Here is an 18,844-nt window from a genome sequence, read left to right on the forward strand (position 1 = left end):
TTTTTTTTTTTTAATTTATATGAGTACACTGCAGCTGTCTTCAGACACACACTAGAAGAATGCATTGGATCCCATTACAGATGATTTAAGTCACCATGTGGTTGCTGGGAAATAAACTCAGGACCTCTGGAAGAGCAGTCAGTACTCTTAACGGCTGAGCAATCTCTCCAGCCCTGAGAGTACAATTCTTAGAATTGGTTTTCTTTCCACCTTTTCATGGGTTCCAGGGATGGAATTCAAGTCACTTGGATTGTGTAGAAAGTGCTTTTTTTGTGCTGAGACATCTTGCTAGTCCTTTTTGGTCTGCTTTTGTTTTGAGACTTGATTCATGCTGGCCTTGAAAATAGCTGAGGATGACCACGTTGTTAGCCATCTAAGTGACCTTTCTTTTCTTTTAAAACCTTTAAAAAAACATTTATTTATGTATATGTGCATATGTATATACCCACATATGTACCTTGCTGCATGTGTAGAGCTCACAGAACAATCTTTGGGAATCAGTTGTCTTTCTAGTATGGGAGCTGAACTTAGATTGTCAGGCTTTACAGCAAGTGCCTTTACCCATTGAGCTATCTTGCTGGACCTCCCTTTCTTTCTTTTGAGATAGAACTTTCCTGCATAGCCTAGTCCAGTCTTAAAATTTTGATCCTCTTGCCTCAACAGGGATTACAGGAGCTACATGTCCAGTCTTTAGATAATTAAAAACAAACAAACAAAAACAGTGCTGGGATTGAACCCATTGTTTCACACATGGTAAGCAAGTGCACTACAAATGAGTAATAGTTTTACTTCTAGCAACTTAAGATTCTTATACATGTAGTAATTGAATGAACTAGAGATTATTAGATTATTACTTTTAGATATTATTAGTATTTGATAAGATATCTAATAATCTCATTAGATATTACCTAATTAGATACTAATATCTTATTAGATATCTAATAACACCTTATTAGATGTTGGCTATTTTAAGTTGGCCCTATTAATTCCAACTCTTTTTTCCTTATCTGTTTTTTGCCAGAGACCAGAAATCAGTGCCTTCATAGTTCTAGCCAGTGAAATGACAATGATACTTCCTGAGATTTTGGAGAGATTATGCTTTAAAAAAACAAAACAAAACCACTGAGTGCAGCTCTGTGCATTTCACACTTGTCCTAGATAACACTCTCTATCACAACCTGGGTTTTCTGGAAAGCGGACGCTGAAATGAGATGAGCACCGACACACAGAAATGAGCACAGTTGATGTTTGTTCCTAGGATCAGCCTGTGAAGAGGAAATCAAGACTGGTAAGGAAAATGTTGAGCTTTGCTGAAGGCTCAACAAAGTCTTCCACTGGCACAGTGAGCAGTGGGATAGTCCTTTGATTAGTGTAGGCATGCTGGCAGGAAGTATCAGCCTAGGGCAATTTTTTTAGTAAGGCACTTGCAAAGTCTGGCAGCTGAGGGCTGTCTGTGTTCAGCAGTACTTCCAATAGTTAGGGCGTCTCCTACATTCACAAATGGACATCAGTGTCCTCCATGTACTGTGAAATATCTTACTTTTAAAGATATAAATTCTTGGGCTGAAGAGGTGGCTCAGCGGTTAATAGCTGACTACTCTTCCAAAAGTCCGGAGTTCAAATCCCAGCAACCACAAAGTGGCTCACAACTACCTGTAATGAGATCTGACGCCCTCTTCTGGTGTGTCTGAAGACAGCTATAGTGTACTTACGTACAACAACAAATAAATCTTTGGGCTGGAGCCCAAAGTGGAGCTGGAGTGAGCAGAGGTCCTGAGTTCAATTCCCAGCAACCACATGATGTAGGCCAACCATCTGTACAACTACAATGTACTCATATACACAAAATAAATAAATAAAACCTTTTAAAAAGGGAAGATATGAATTCTTTTATTCCAAGAGTGAGGAGAATCCCCCAGCCCCTAAGTTGGATTTTTTTTTAAAGAAAGGATCAGGGTACACAGCCTACACTCATTGTTTTTTGAACAAGCAATTTTCTTTTTTCAGCCTTCTGAGCACTGAGATTAGAAGTATTTGCCACCATGCCTGCTCATCTGAAAAGTATTTACTTAAAAGTCAATTCTCCATACTTACTGATAGTGGTGAACACACTGGTAAAGCAGAAGTAGTCCACAGCATTGAGGGAGAGCAGATGGTACAGAAACTGTTCTCTTTCTTCTTCACAGCGTAGAAAAGCATAGCGCTTATAAAGCTTCCTGAAAAGGGTTAATGTAAGCACAAATATCAGTTACAGTTCATTCTTTGATTTAAAAATAATTTTTTTTTTGGTTCGGACCTGAGGACCAAACCCAGTGCCTTGTGTTTGCTAGGCAAGTGCTCTACCACTGAGCTAAATCTCCAACCCCATGATTTTTACTCTTAAAAATAATGATTAAGGGGCTGGAGAGATGGCTTAGCAGTTAAGAGCACTGACTGCTCTTCCAGAGGTCTTGAGTTCAATTCCCAGCAACCACACGGTGGCTCACAAGCATCTGTAACAAGATCCAATGTCCTCTTCTGGTGTGTCTGAAGACAGCTACAGTGTACTCATATAAATAAAAGTAAATCTTAAAAAAAAAAAAGATTAAAAGTTAATACCTCCTGAACCAGTGCGTTGGTTCAGTGGGTAACCCTCATGACCGTAATTAAGTTCCTGAGATCTATATGGGAGAAAGAGAGAACATAACAACCCTTAAGTTGTCCTCTGACTTCTACTCTGTGGCTCTTGTGTACACTCATGTGAGAAAAATCAATCATCAATCAATCAACCAAAAACCCTCAAACCTGGGGCTGGAGAGATAGCTCAGTAGTTGAGAGCACTGACTACTTTTCCAGATGGATTTGATTCCTAGAACAAACATGGCAGTTCATAATTGTAACTCCAGTCTCAGAATATTGGGCACTCTCTCATGGCCTGTTGTGGCACTGCACACACATGGAACACAGATACACACACAGGTAAAACATTGATTCACCTAGAATGGCTGGTTAGTGAGCTCCAGGGATCCACCTGTCTGTGTACCCAGCCATGCTCTCCACCCAAAGAGTGACACACACACCAAGGGGATTATAGGCTTATGCTACACATCTGGCTTTTTGTCTGTGTAAGTGCGAGGGGTTCGAACTTTGCCCTTACGCTTACATGGCAGACACTTTACTTGCTACATAGCTGTTGTTTTTAACAAAATCCCAATTGGTTGATTTCAGCAATGAAGACTCAGGAGCCAGATACTGAAAGCCTCCTAGCTCAGAGAGGCAGAGAAAGCATCTAGCTGACCAGCCAGTGTCCCTGAAGCAATCATTCTTTCATGCTTTCTCAAAAAGCCTCCTTCAGAAAAAAACCAAAAAAACAAAACAAAACAAAACAAACAAACAAACAAACAAGCCTCCTTCAAACTGAAAGTCACTCTCTTCTACTTCCTGTGAGTCTTTTTATCCGTCCTACTGACTTCCTCTTACTCTGTTTTTTTCTTATGTTTACTTCCTGTCAGCTGGTTGTTTGCTCTGACTCTTGACTTTAATCCTGTTTACAATAAACAGAAAGCTCTTAGACTAAAGGTGTGTGCTAGGATTGAGCCATACCACAACTAAAAAACAGGCTTTTCCAGTAAATAACACAATCTTGGGGTTCCCAGTGTGATCAAATACCCTGCAACTCAGCCAAGGATTACCTTGAACTTTTGGCCCTCCTGTCTACAACTTTAGAGTGCTGGGGTTATGGATATGTGCTATCATACCCCATTTAATTGTTGCTGGGGACCAAACAAATGACTTCAAGTGTACTAGGCAAGCTGTCTACCAGGTGCATCACAGCTTACACTTTTTTTAAAAATCAATCTACTCTTTGAAAATTAATACTCATTCTAAGCTTGGTGTGGTAACACATGCCTTTAGTTCCAGCACTCAGGAGGCTGAGATAGATCTCTGTGAGTTTGAGGCCTGCCTCAATATAAGTGAGTTCCTCAAATATAAGTGAGTTTCAAGGACAGCCAAAGGTACATAGCAAGACTCTATCTCAAACAAACCAAATCAAATCAAACCAAAAGACTCATTCTACAATGCTCCAGGATGATAAATGCAAAGAGTACAAGCAGTGTTGGTTACCATGACAGGTCCAATAGAAAGCCATGTCTAAGGTTTAAATCAGGTTCTTTGCAAATCTTTGTTCTCGAGAACATTTTAACTCTCAAATAAATTCTAATGTTCCTATCTTTTTTTCTTTGGGGGTGAGGGGGTTCGAGACAGGGTTTCTCTGTGTAGCCCTGGCTGTCCTGGAACTCACTTTGTAGACCAGGCTGGCCTCGAACTCAGAAATCCGCCTGCCTCTGCCTCCCAAGTGCTGGGATTAAAGGCATGTGCCATCACTACCCAGCTGTTCCTATCATTTTAAAGAATTTCTTGTGAGGCATGGTGGCTCATGCCTTAAATCCCAGCACTCAGGAGGCAGAAGCAGGTAGATCTGTGAGTTCGAGGCTAGCCTAGTCTACACAGTAAGTTCCTGTCTCAAAAGATAAAACATTTATGTATGTATGTATGTATGTATGTGTGTATGTATGTATGTATTGATTGTTTTCTAGAGACAGAGTCTCATATGCTTTTGCCACTGCTGCCCAGGGATTTTTTTTTTTTTTTTTCCCCGGAGACAGGGTTTCTCTGTGTAGCTCTGGCTGTCCTGGAACTCACTCTGTAGACCGGGCTGGCTGCCCAGGGATTTTTCTTGTTGGTATTTGGAGACAGGGTTTCTCTGTATATAGCCCTGGTTGTTATGCTGGCTGTTATGGAACTTGTTCTGTAGACCAGGGTGGCCTTGAATTTATAGAGACCCGACTGCTTCTGCCTCTGGAGTGCTGGGATTAAAGGTGCTTGTGCCACCAATAACTGGCTGGATTGACTGATTATTTATTTATTTATTTATTTATTTTCTCTTCCTTCCTTTTTTTCTCTCTCTCCTTCCTTCCTTCCTTCCTTCCTTTTCTTTCTTTCTTTCTTTTTTTTCTGACACAGGGTTTCTCTGTATAACCCTAGCTGTCCTGGAAGTCACTCTGTATACCAGGCTAGCCTCAAACTCAGAAATCTGTCTGTCTCTGCCTCCTAAGTGCTGGGATTAAAGGCATGCACTACCACTGCCTGGCTGGATTTTTTTTCTTTTTGATAAGGACAGAAACTATAAAACTGGTTAACAGTTATCTGACTTGTAAGTGACTAGTTTCCTGAATCTAAATGATTAAAAGTATCTATTAGACTCTCTTTTTCAACTCCATTTCTTACTATAAGTTTTATACTATGAAGTTAATATAAGTTCAACTTTCTAGGTAGCTTTCATTTTTCTGATTACAGCATAGTAATCTGGTCTTTGGCTGTTAAGTCTGGTGTGCCCTCCCAGAAATGATCAAATATCCTATAAAGGCAGTTTCTGAAGCATATACCTGTTATACAACAGCAATGCAAGTGTTCATAAGTCAGGATTCATGCTGAAAATGATAATTTGTCAGCTTATGCAATTTCCTTTGTATGCACAAGTCACAGAAACAAATGTCTTAAAAGTCGTTGTCTTACTTGGTCAGTGGTTGGTTAGAGAGCAACTGCTTGAGATGCTGGGACAAAAGCTTTTTCTCTAGGGACAACCTTATCCACGCCCGAGCCCGTCCAACGTCAGTCTTGATCTCAGTCATGTTCTGAACATGCCTAAAAATCAGAGCCAACAGGAAGACATTGTTTTTTGCTTTTAAATAATTTTGTTTTTAGACAACCTACATGAAATATTTTTTCTTAAAACAATGCATACACTTCAAATAAGTCATGGTGAAAATAAAAGCTCAAGATGACATGAATCCCATGTGTCTTATGTCCTCCTGTTGCGTGGATGACAAGCAACAGCCAGTTACAGTGATGGGTGAAAGAATCAAAATAATTGCACAATTTTAACATTTTTCCATTTTTAAATTGTCTTTAAAGAAAGTCATATATAGAGAACCACACTATCTTTACAGTACTCAAGGAGAGCAATCATGTCATCTGAGACAGACTCATGTTTTACAAAAAAAAAAAAAATCTGTTAATTACTGAAATTAGCAAGGATATGTTTAATTTGCTCTGTAGTCCCACATGCACAGATTCAAGAACACACATGCACATATACACACGAACATGAACACACACACGAACACACATGCACATATGTGTGCACACATACAAATTATATCAACAAAGTATAACTTTAAGAGAAGTCATAGTGACTTTTTGTTTGTTTGTTTGTTTGTTTGTTTGGTTGGTTTTTCCAGACAGGGTTTCTCTGTGTAGCCCTGGCTGTCCTGGAACTCACTCTGTAGACCAGGCTGGCCTCGAACTTTGAAATCTACCTGTCTCTGCTTGCTGGGGTTAAAGACATGTACCACCACTGCCCTGCTCTTTTTGTTTGTTTTGAGACATGGTCTCTCTAATTTAGTTCTGGCTGTCTTGAACATCACTATGTAGACTAAGCTGGTCATAATAAACTCAGAGATCTGTTTGCTCCTGCCTCCAAGAGTTGGGATTAAAGACATGTGCCACCACAAAAGGCACAAAAAGTCAGAAGTGTTATAATTATTTTGTAATTTACATATTTTCCAAGACAGGGCTTCTCTGTGTTCTGGAATTTGCTCTGTACTAGGCTGACCTTAAACTCAAAAGATCTGCCTGCCCCTGCCTCCTTAGTGCTGGGATTAAAGGCATGGGCCAACATTGCCTGGTAGAAAATTCTACAATTTGCCAGGCAGTGGTGGCTTGAGGCAGAGATAGGACAATCTTTTGAGTTCTGAGGCTAACCTGGTTTACAGAGTGAGTTCCAGAACAACCAGGGCTACACAGAGAAGCCCTTTCTTGAAAAACAAACAAACATACAAAAATCTATCTTGCTGAGACCAATTTTCTGCCAAGTACTTATTATTTACATTTTTGTGTGTATATATGTATAGAGAACAGACATTTTAGAGACTTTTCAAAAATCCAAACAGGAAAAGTTGTAGTTTGGAAAGCTCTTCTGCTCCACCTTCCCTTTTTATTTAATGTCAGAAAGAACAAAACAAAACAGTAAGATAGTAAAACAATAAGACTGGGGCTGGACAAATGGCTCCCTGGCTAAAAGCACTTGCTGCTGTTGCAGAAGATTCAGTTTGGTTCTCAGTGCCTACATGTTGGCTAACAACCATCTCTAATTCTGTTTTTAGGAGATCAGTTCTCATGTCTGAACTCTGGGGAGCACCAGGCAGGCATATGGTTTTGTTGCAGGATTTTCCCTGTCCAATTTCATTAGGGCAGCAGGAGGCCTGTGATTGGACAGGGAAAAGGGAGGCAGAGCTAAGAGTTGTACAGGGACAGAGAGCGTGAGAGGGAGAGAGAAGGAAGGAAAAATGGAGGCAGTGTGAACCAGTGTGGCTTTAACCAGCCACAGGTAGTTATGATATCATAAGGTTAGAATATTTGGGATAAAGCTCTTATCATTATCAATTGGTTCTGAAATTACTGTATTGGCATCTTGTAAATTGAGAATTTATTGATAGATAAATATGATTGGTTAATTACAAGGTTCAAGAGTTTTACTTTACTTAGTTACTGGAATGTGGGACCACTGAAGGTGGAGAGGGAAATAGTGGCTCTGGGGACAAGCAAGCCAGACGCTGTGGGAACTAGCTGGAGAGAGTTGTTGGGTTGAGAGAAGCAGGAGCGCAGAGAGTTGGTGGGTTCATTTTTAATATTTCCCGAAACATGGTTTGTGTATGCAATATGCAGGTCAACACTAATACTCATAAAGTTAAAGTAAAAATAAATAAAAATGTTAAATTATGAAGATACTTTCTTTAGAATATATAAACAAAGGGTATAGTTATAATTACTTGAGCAATATGGGTGAAAGCTACATTTCAAAGATATCATTATTTATTATCATGTGTAACAAATACCTCATGTCTTGAATAAGAGAGACTCTGAGTGTTGGTAACATAACTCCTGAGTCAGATTTTCTTCTTTCTGGTCCAAGGGCAACTATGTAGAAAAATATTAGCAAAGTATTAGGACAATAACAGTAAGAATTTATACTTTAGTTTTTTTTTTTTCCAAGACAGCGTCTTTTTTTATAACTCTGGCTCGCCTTTGAACTTACATAGATCCATATGCTTCTGCCCCCAAGTGCTGGGACTGATGGGGTATACCACCATGAGATTATAATATAAATACATCATGTCAGCCTTCCCTTTCCTCACTCCAAACCCTCTCATGTGTCTTCCATTCCCCACAATTTTGCTCTTTCAGAATCATGGACTCTTTTTTTTCTTTGTCATTAGATATGTGTATGTATATATATTTCTAAATACATAAATATAACCTATTCAGTCTGTATAATGTTACTTGTTTGTGTATGTTTTCAGGGCTGACCATTTAGTATTGATACTTTATTAACACAGTAAACTAGCTGTGTTCTTTCTAAACAAGCTGTGGCCACATTTGGAAATTTAAAACAAAAATTTTATATAAGTGCCTCCAGCAAATCATGCAATATGTGCAAATTCTGGCCACAAGGGCCAGTCATCTTCTTCAGTTTATTCATTTTCATAGTGCTGGATAATTACTCGAAGGCAATGTGGAGAGATTAGCTATTAAGTATGTGAGCCTTCTACTCTGAACTCATGAACTGGAAACCTTCATGGCTTTTTGCTTTTTTGAGAAAAAGTCTCATAAATCCAAGGCTAGTCTTTAACTTCTGCATGCTAGGATTACATGTATGTGATACTTATACACATGCATACACATGCATACACATGCATATACAATACTCTGTTTATGTGATACTGGGGATTAAGCCCAGGACAGTCTCAGCCCAGAAAACACTTAACATTAAACATTAAATTTTAAACTTTGAAAAAAAAATTTTTTTTTTTTTGAGAAAGGGTTTTTCTATGTAACAGTACTGGCTGTTCTGAAACTCTTTATAGACCAGGCTGGTCTCAAACTCACAGAGATCCACCTGCCTCTGCTGAAGTAGAAACTTGTAGTTCTTTGGAAAGTTAGTTATGTCAAATGATGGCTTGCTGGGGCACACAGGTGAAAGGATATCTTGTTAAAGCAAACATGTGAAAGATCGTTTTCCTGAAGCAGACACAGGTGAAAGGATGTTTGGATATAGCAGACAAGTAAAAGGACTCTTGATGTAGTAGTATAAATATGACCCCACAGACAGTGGGAACTGAGCACTGAGCTTTGGTTTGTTTTGCTCTGTGTCGCTACTCTTTGCTAAAGTCACACATGTATTGGTTCTCCTTACATAGTGTTGTTGAGCTCAACTGCCATTGAGAGAAACTTTCCCAAGAACTGCTTGTGAGGTATCTTCAGTAGCTTGCCACTTCTGTGGCCTTGCCTCAGGCCAGTTGGCAAGTCTGGTGGTTTCTTCAGGATCGAACTACAACTGCCTAGTGTCTGCCTGCTGAAAGGACTAGACTGTAGTTGCTGGTTCGTGCCTATTGTCTGCCTGCCTAGAAGACTGGTCTGCAGCTGCTAAACCACATTTGGTGTTTGCTCTGGGACTGAACTGCTGCCCAAGAAGGTCGAGATCACCCACAAAGAACTACTGCTGAACAGGTCCACTTCCCCCATATCCTAATAACTTTTCTCTTCCACTACCTCTGCTGGGTGGTAGGCTAAGGAAGTTGAACCCTTATTAAAAAGTAGATTGCAAAAAATTTATGCCTGCACTCTGCCTTCCAAGGGCTGGAATTAAATGAATGCATCACAACACCTGGCTTAGGGAAGGGAATTTTCAAACTGGTACTTTAAAATACTAATCTCTTATACTCAGGGAAGAAGTGTGTACTGAGGAAATTGTCTTACACACTTGCAGGGATTATGGTACATTTATTTTTCTGAGACCACCCTAGCTTAAGTATTAAAGTTTAAGTTATTTAAGTTTTAAAATATTAAGCATTTAATTAAGTATTTAAGCTTAAATATTTAAAGTATTAAGTTATTTTTTAATTGATTTAAGATTTATTGCATTGTGATGAGAAAAGATACATGATTTCAATTTATCTGAATTGGTTAACATTTAAAAACATATTTTAAGTAAATAGAATTAAATCACATTCTTGTTTCTCTTTTGTACCCCAACTCCTCCCAGAGACCTCCCTTCAATACCTACAGTACCTTTTTTGTCATATTCTTTAAAAATTTATAAATATTATAACAATAAAAATTAGTATTATAAAAATTATTTGATATAAAACATCAATTTAACAGTCATGCAGATACTTGTCTATAGCAATACTGAAAATACATACGTTTTTCTCAATATAAATTTTAAATAACTCCAAACATATTAACTGTATATTTTAAAATAATACATCACTACTAGTTTGTTTGTTTGTTTGTTTGTTTGGGTTTTTTTCAGACAGGGTTTCTCTGTGTAGCCCTGGCTGTCCTGGAACTCACTCTGTAGACCAGGCTGGCCTCAAACTCGGAGATCCGCCTGCCTCTGCTTCCCAAGTGCTGGGATTAAAGGCATGCTCCACCACTGCCTGGCTAGTATTTTTTTTTTAAATGAACATAAATATATAAAGTCTTTTTGTTTGTTTGCTTGTTTTGTATTTAGTAGAGCTTAAAATCTTGGCTCTTACTGTGGTACAAGACCAAAATAAGAACAATTTTTAGACATTGGATTTCATTGTAATAAGGCTGTTCTTCAATGACTCCTCACATCACCAAAGGATTTTACCTCCATCATAGCTAAGCTGAGAGTTGATAGTTCTGCTGCGCCAAGGAATGAATTGTAGGCATGATTTTTGGACACAGACTTCCTTCTATAGTCAAAGCTATTTGACTTGAGTGAGTGACTTCATTCTCAGCCCACAGAGAACAGGTTACATTCATTTAAGAAATGGTGTAGGTATTAAGATGGTCTATCCATAAAGTCATTTACCACTGTTTCAATGAACAATGGTTCTGCTTGGAGGGTGGCACAGACATTAGGTGAGGGTAAGAATCTGGTTCATTGGCTGTGATAATTTGGAAAAGCATTCATCTCAGAGAAAGAGTAATTTATAAAGTCCTCTTCTTCAAACTTGATACAGGAGCTACAAATGTCAAGCAAAGCATTCAGTCTCACTCTCTGTTTCTCTCTTACAAGCCACCTCCCAAGTTATTTGTCTACATTTATTTTGGCTGTATAAATACTTTTGAAATATGTAAGCTGTTCTGAAAACCATAGTATAGTGTAAAAACATGAAATAAACAATACTACTAAAATATTAAGTTATTAAAGTGCTATATCCTTTTGGGGTAGAAAGTCAAATGGTCAGGGAATGACTCTGCATTCCACATGACTAGACAACACAACCTTAAATGTTAATTTAGAATTTTATTTTAGGGAGAGATTTAACCAATTGGAGGTTAGTTCAAAGGCTAGCTATTGGGCAAACTAACACAGTAATAGCCAGTCAGAGCAGAGAGTAAGCAAGACTCAAAAACAGTATTAAGTATTTAAATAAAATGTCTCAATTATCACCTTCCTTTAATTTTGTTTTCTTGGAAGAGGTGACAGAAATTGAAAACAGAATCTCACATGTGCTATACTTATATATAAAAAAATGCAATGAAAGGATAAAGAAATGTGTATGTATGTGTATCATGTTCATGCTATGGGATGAAAGTGAATCTTTCACATGGTAAGCATGTGCTCTATTGCTGAGCTACATCCCCTGCCATACTATAAATTAAAATAAAATACATTATTATTTGTGTGTGTGTGTACATGTGTGTGTACACATGCCATGGTATGTATATAAAGGTCAGAGACTAACTGGTGGGAGTCAGTTTTTTTCTTTTACCATGTAGGTCCTCAGGTTGAAATTCAGTTCATCAGACCTGGCAGCAAACACCCTAACCTGCTGAGCCATCTTACCAACCCCACCCTCATTTTTATTTATTTATTTATTTTTTTGTTTTGTTTTGTTTTTCGAGACAGGGTTTCTCTGTGTAGCCCTGGCTGTCCTGGAACTCACTCTGTAGACCAGGCTGGCCTAGAACTCAGAAATCCGCCTGCCTCTGCCTCTCAAGTGCTGGGACTAAAGGCGTGCGCCACCACCGCCCGGCCCACCCTCATTTTTGATTTTATGGAGCCCAGGCCAGCCCACAACTGACCATGTAGTCAAGATGAACTTGAACTCCTGTTTCTATCTCCATAATGCTGAGAGTGCTGGGATTACAGGTGTGTACCACTATGCGATGGTTAATGTGGCACTGGTGTTCAAATCTACTGTGGTACACACTAGGCAAGCTCTCTACCAACTGAGCCACACCTCCAGTCCACAAAAAAAAAAGTCTTCACAGGCTTAATCACCATAAGTATTATTAGAGCAATGTTTATAAACTACCCCTCCATTCAAACAATAAATACAGACTTCTGTAGAAGGATTTTAATCCAGCAACAAGGTTATTCCACCTGGAATAGAGAAAGGCCCTTAGTACACACCTTTAATCCAAAACAATGAAGGTAAAGTTAGTTTGTAGAAGGGATGTTTGAAAGTGATGTCTAATTGAGAAGCAGCCAAAATGATGAATCAGAGAAAGATTTGACAGAGTAGAATATGCCTAACTCTCACAAGAACAGAGAGAAAGAGAGGCTACTTAAGAAAGAGCAGCATGAAAAGAGAGGAGGAGAGAGGGCAGTTTTACTAGGACAGTTATAAAAAGACAGGTTGCAGAGAGAGATCAAGCTAGACACAGATGAAGACAGTGCAATCCAGAGAACGAGAAGGAGCCAGAAGATTAGAACAGATTACCAGAGTTAGTTTGAGGCCAAGCAGAGCAATTCAGTCAGAAGCTGAGAGAAGTGAGTTTGAATCAATCAGCTTGGAGAAGAATCTGAGCCAGAACAGCTGAGTTAACCAGACACCAGAGTTCAGAAAGGATGAGCTTATTCAGCAGTAAGTTTCAGAGACAGAAAAACATTCTAGACCTAGATAAGATTGTATGGAGCAATAAGCCTCTGAGACAACAATTATGTCAAGTTAATTTTTTTTTTTTTTTTTTTTTTTGGTTTTTCGAGACAGCCGTATAGCCCTGGCTGTCCTGGAACTCACTCTGTAGACCAGCAGGCTGGTCTCGAACTCAGAAATCCGCCTGCCTCTGCCTCCCAAGTGCTGGGATTAAAGGTGTGCGCCACCACTGCCTGGCACGTCAGGTTAATAAATGATACTTTTACAGACTCTGAAAGCCATACGGCTCAGGGCTGGAGAGATGGCTTAGCTTTATGCGTATGTAGTGCTCTTACAGAGGACCCCTAGTTTGGTCCAATCACTCATGCTGGGCAGCTCACAACTACGTGTAGCTATAGCTTCAGAAGTTTTGATGTCCTTTTCTGGCCTCCAAAGACACATACAATCATACATACAATCACACATACAATCACATTTAAAAATGTATAATATATATAATATATACCTATACCTATAGATAGCATTATGCTGGGCAAGTGCTAGCACCTGCCTTTAATCCAGGCACTTGGGGTGTCACAGGTTATTAGATCTCTGTAAGGTTGAGGGCAGCCAGATCTATACAGGGAGTTCCAGGCTAGCCAGAGTCACACAGTGAGACTATCTAAAGAAAAAAAAAAGCTACATGCTCTTATTAATCTTACTGAGTCACAAAAACACTGTTTGTTCTTACATTATTAGCCCTTCATCAATTTGGTAGTGCAGCAGAGACTGTAACTATGTGGGCCTTTGATGTGTTTTTGATTTATTACTTTAGAATTTGCTAATTCTACCATCAACTGAGGTCACTGAAGATACCCATGACTCTGATTCCCAACTGAACCTCCACATTTGGCCAGTCAAACCCACAAAAGCTGCAAGGGTTGCCCAGCAGCAGCTGATTCTAACAGCCGGACATTCTCACATGCCTCTTTGGACATAAGAGTTGAATACTTCTGTTTCATCTTAGTTGGACCTGGCTGCTTTCCAACATATTCCCATGGATAACCACTTCTTAGGGATTTATTCTCTTTTGAGACAGTCTTGATACATACATACCCCAGGAATGGCCTCGGATTCCTGACCTTCCTTCTCCCATATTTAAGTGTTGGGATCACCACTATACTCAGCTCTACTTTTTCTTCTTTTCCATTAATTTCTATGTTTTTCTATTTAGGATAGGCCCTTTGCCTATAGTGAAGTAAAATTTAGAGAAGTGACATTGATTTTATGGTTTTATATTGTGAATGGCTACATTTCCTGTTAGATATAGGACATGGACCAATGTACTTTTATTTTCTTTCTTTGGTTCTCTGTATAACAGCCCCTACTGACCTGGAACTCCCTTCTGTAGACCAGGCTGACTTCAAACTCACAGATCCACCTGCCTCTGTCTCCTGAGTTCTGGGATTAAAGGTGTGCACCACTTCCAGCTACTTTTACTTTCTTCATAGGAAAAAAGGGAAGAAGAGATGGACAGTAGAGATCTGAATGCAAATCCATATAAATATAGTTATAACCTAGGCCTCCAGAACATGACTGTTGAGAGGAGCTCCAGTGTAACACAATTATCAGTTCCACATTTCTAGATGTCTCATAAAATACATTTTATAATGAGGTTATTTACAAATAAATGCTGTAGGATAGAGCTACCTAGGGTGGGACAGTGAAAGATCAGAAACTGAGGATGAATGTGAGAATAACTTTTACTTTCTCTCTCTTTCTCTCTCCTTCCTTCCCTCCCCCCTCTTTCTTCCTTCTTTCCTTCCTTTCTTTTCCTTCCTTTCTCTCTTTCTCTCTTTCTTTCTTTCTTTCTTTCTTTCTTTCTTTCTTTCTTTCTTTCTTTCTTTCTTTCTTTCTTTCTTCCCATGTTAGGGAGTAAACTCTGGATCTCACATTTGCTAGGTGAAGAATTATATACACAAATACTATCTCTCTGTCTCTGTCTGTCTGTCTGTCCATCTGTCTGTCTGTCTGTCTCTCTCTTTTGCTGGCTCTATGGTCTCTAGGTGGAAGTCAAAAAATAACTTTGTGGCATTGATGCTCTCCTACCATACGGAATCTGTGGATTAAACTCAGGTTTTCAAGGTTGGCTGGGGAGCCTTTGCTGTATATTCCCAACTCTAACTTTGGAGGTAAAAAAATTTTTTTACAGTTGGGTGTGGTAGTGCATGCTTTTGACCTCAGCATTCCAGAGGCAGACACAGATGAAGAGGCAGAGGGAATCTCCAAGAGTTCAAGGCCAGCCTGGTCTACACAGTGAGTTCCAAACAAGCCAGAGGTACACAGTGAGATCCTGCCTCAAAACAATATATCTTAAAAACCTTTTATTTCTAAATTTTTGAAAGAATTTGTAATTAAAAAAATGCTTTTAAATGGCTGACTCACTATAAAATCTTTCCCTACCCCCTTTCAGGTCTTCTGAGATAAGGCCTCACTATGTAGCTCAGACTGGCTCAGAACTGTTGATCCTCTTGCCTCAACCCGAGTACTGGGATTATAGTGGTGTGCCACCATACCCAGCCAAAATCTTTTAACTTCTTTAAATCTTTTAATCTATTAACTTCTTACTGTTAATTCTACATTTTATGAAATAAATGGTTATCTTATATAAAGAAAATCAAGTTCTGGGCTATATGATTCAAAGGCTAGGGCCTTAGGTTTGATCATTAGCACTGCCAGGAAAATTGTCTTTGTGAATAAATAAATGCAATAGCTGTATCATTTGACCTAAGGAATCCTATATAGTTCTGATTAGCAGAAGAATTACCATTGCGATGCCATAAACTGAAGAATCTGACTCCTAAGTTGAGTGTGGTGATACATGCCTGCAGTCCTGGCTACTTTTAGAACTGCAGTAGAACTACATCAAGTCTGAGGCCACCTGAGCATCGTTGTAAGGCTCCCATTTTAAAAAGTAGGAAACAAGCTATGCGAAAGAATATGACTCTGGAAAGAGTCTTTACAAGGTCCAGGATCTGATCCTGACCATATAAAGAAAGATGGGTTACTGAAATAGAGCAATGGATAAAGGGACCTGCCACCAAACCCAACAACCAAGTTAAATTCCCAGGTCCCACATGGTGGAAGAAGAGGACCGATTCCTCCAAGTTACCATCTGACCTCCACATACAAATGCCCATATACAAAATAATCAAATGAAATGTAACAAAAGATATTAAGATTATTAATGGCAGTCACAGAACTTTTCTTTAATAAATCAGTATATACCATACCATACCATACTCTAACACTCCTTTACAATTGTTTTTGTCCTTTTATATCAACATGATCATTTGGGATCACTACTATTTTCTTTGTCTTATAATGAGGAAGTAGAGCTCTAATTGGAAACAGTAATACTGCAATACACGAACTTGAAGCAATCTGCCTTATCTAACACCTTCTTACCTGGTGAGTCTGTGAGGTGCTCTTGTTTCTCTTCTCTATCCTGAAACTGGATCAAATGTGACCACAAGGCAGACTTCCCCTGAAAGTACAAGACCCATAAAATTTCACCTTCTAAAGGCTCTCTTGAGTGAAGGTAGTATAATTTGGACTCCAAACTTACATGATTTCAGGTTATTTGATTACAAATTCTTAAAATAGTTTTACTTTATCTAGGAACTAAACCAAGTCAGCTGTGTATCTCCACTGCTAAGGAGATTGCTTCCCTCTGTGGTCAAATCCTGCACGATGTCTGGCTGTATGCTGGTGAACCAGTTACCTTCAGGAGATCCTGGCTCTTGTCTTCTCTCTTCACATATTTAAACATAAATCCCTAGTTTGTGTAAGCTCCCAGCCCCTCTTTAACCCTCTTCCATGCCAGTTGCTGAACCCATTCATATATTTATTCCTCTTTGTTTTTTTTCCTGGATACTGAAGATTTCCATACTTTCTAGATTACGTGATAATCATATTTGTTCATCATTCTAAGTAAATGCATACTTACCACCTTAAAAAAGAAAAAAAATCACTAAAAGATAATTTCTCATCAAGACCAGTTAATTTTATATTAGCTCATCCATTCCTAGCTGTCTTTCCCTCACCCCCGTAATGCTGGAGATTGAAAACAGGAAACTGTTTTACAGTAGTACTGAGCCACATCCTCATTCTTGTGTACCATTTTGAGCATCTCATTTCAGGTATTATAAGAGTCTTTCTTTGCTTTTCTGGGAAGCCTGGCAAGAGCCAAAGGGAAGTAGCTAAGAAGGTCAGGGCAGTCTTGAAGAGCTCTGAACTTGGCTCATTTGTTGCTTAGTTATATATGATGAGGCTACAATAATAACCTTGGGATTTAAAAATTAGCTGCATTTGTATAACTGATATATAACATTTTTAGATTTGTAGAACAGGAATGAGGAAAAAAAATTAGAAAGGAAAAAGAGAAAGGGGGAGCCTTTTAGAAAGAGTAACCTGAAGCAAAAGCAAAGAGGACCATTTGACCTTCTCTACCCTGAATTACTAAATAACTTAAAATAATAAAGAACTATTAATTTTGGTTAGTCTTTTTTTCTGAGATAAGATCTCTCAGAGATCCACCTGCCTCTGCTACCTTAGTAATAGTGTAACAGGCTCCCAGACTTTAGCACAACTGACTCCATGATGGAAGTGCTATTCAGACTAAAACTCAGCACATAGACAGCCCACCTGACAAAACTAAAACAAAGGCCTAATACATTAAACTTTCCCATAGTTATGGGAAGGTCTTTGAATGTAATAACCTTGATTTTTGGCTTCTGTAGTTCTGCTTTTGGCTAGCTGTTCTTGTTAACTGAAGTATGCCAACCCAAAATATAAAAGCTTTAAAAGCTCACCATGAGAAGAAAGGTCTGGGGGCTGCACTGGGATTCCAAAATCTAAGTATAATAGCCAGCCAGCTCATAAAGATTTTCTATAAGCTTAAAGCCATGTTTGAATAATCTTCTCTGGTGGATACCCTATATTTCTGGAGGCTCCAGTGAGATCCCAGAGCAAGACCTTGAGTCACTGGGAGTCTTGGAGCCCCTTAGAGTGAAGAAGAGTGTGGTCAGGAGACTCCTAGGGGATCTGCAACCTGAGATTTTTCAGGTCCCTAGAGATCCCTTTGATCAATTGCTGCCTAATACTTCAGGGCAGTTTGACACCTTCATCTCAAAGGGAAACATACTAGAAAGTCATCTCTCCTGTCACCTCTAGAGATAATGTTTGGACACATAGGAGAGGGGACACCTAGGAGAGGAGAAACATAGGAAAGGGGACACACAGGAGAGGGGACACATAGGAGAGGTCATAGAATTGCTGATCCATGTGAGATGTCACTGGATCCCTCTGTCTGTTCAGGTGTGTGAATGCATGGTGGCCACCCCTGGGTGTTTTTACTATGTGTTTCTGTGTGTCTTCTTATGTGTTTCTGACAGTTTGGTTTCCCTGTATTAAACAGTGGCTTTCTCTGGAGTAAGATCTTCCTGCTATTTGGCTTAAGACCTGTGCTCCTCTTGTTCAGGATCCAAATCCTTCTCTGCCAGGTCACCCAGAAAAACTCCTAATCCTCTACTTGTCCCACTCTGGGAGCAGGACTTCTTGCTTATTTTATCACTTAACTCTTGCTTGTGGTCAGGGTTTGTCTCTCTATGGAGGTGGGGGCCTCTTGTCCAGGGCCCCCTGCCATCTAAGTGGCACAGGGTTGGGAAAACAGTTCCCCCAGGTGAGTGTTCCCTCTACTCTGCTCCATGGCTGCTCAAAGCAGCCCAGGGAAAGAAAAAAGTTCCCCTGGGCTGAACCTGAAGGTAAAGAGAAAGTTCCACTCCTTTCTTATGTCTCCTTTAAAGCAATGATCTGTAAAACCCACCATTCTCTGAAGTAAAAAA

The 18,844-nt window shown here is 39.3% G+C and overlaps 1 protein-coding gene across 8 annotated transcripts in view; it reads right to left on the bottom strand.

Annotated features, from left to right (window-relative positions):
• The window catches only part of Dennd5b (DENN domain containing 5B), a 152,393-nt gene that overhangs the window by 20,088 nt on the left and 113,461 nt on the right, over positions 1-18,844 (bottom strand). For all 8 annotated transcript variants that reach the window (XM_031383976.1, XM_031383984.1, XM_031383977.1 and 5 more), the window contains 4 exons: positions 16,407-16,485; positions 7,938-8,019; positions 5,557-5,685; positions 2,095-2,216 (listed from right to left, as the gene is read on the bottom strand). In XM_031383976.1, coding sequence (XP_031239836.1) covers positions 2,095-2,216; positions 5,557-5,685; positions 7,938-8,019; positions 16,407-16,485 — 412 coding nt within the window. The remainder of the gene's footprint in view (positions 1-2,094; positions 2,217-5,556; positions 5,686-7,937; positions 8,020-16,406; positions 16,486-18,844) is intronic.

The sequence above is a fragment of the Mastomys coucha genome, unplaced genomic scaffold (genome assembly GCF_008632895.1).
Source record: "Mastomys coucha isolate ucsf_1 unplaced genomic scaffold, UCSF_Mcou_1 pScaffold20, whole genome shotgun sequence".
Lineage (NCBI taxonomy): Eukaryota > Metazoa > Chordata > Mammalia > Rodentia > Muridae > Mastomys > Mastomys coucha.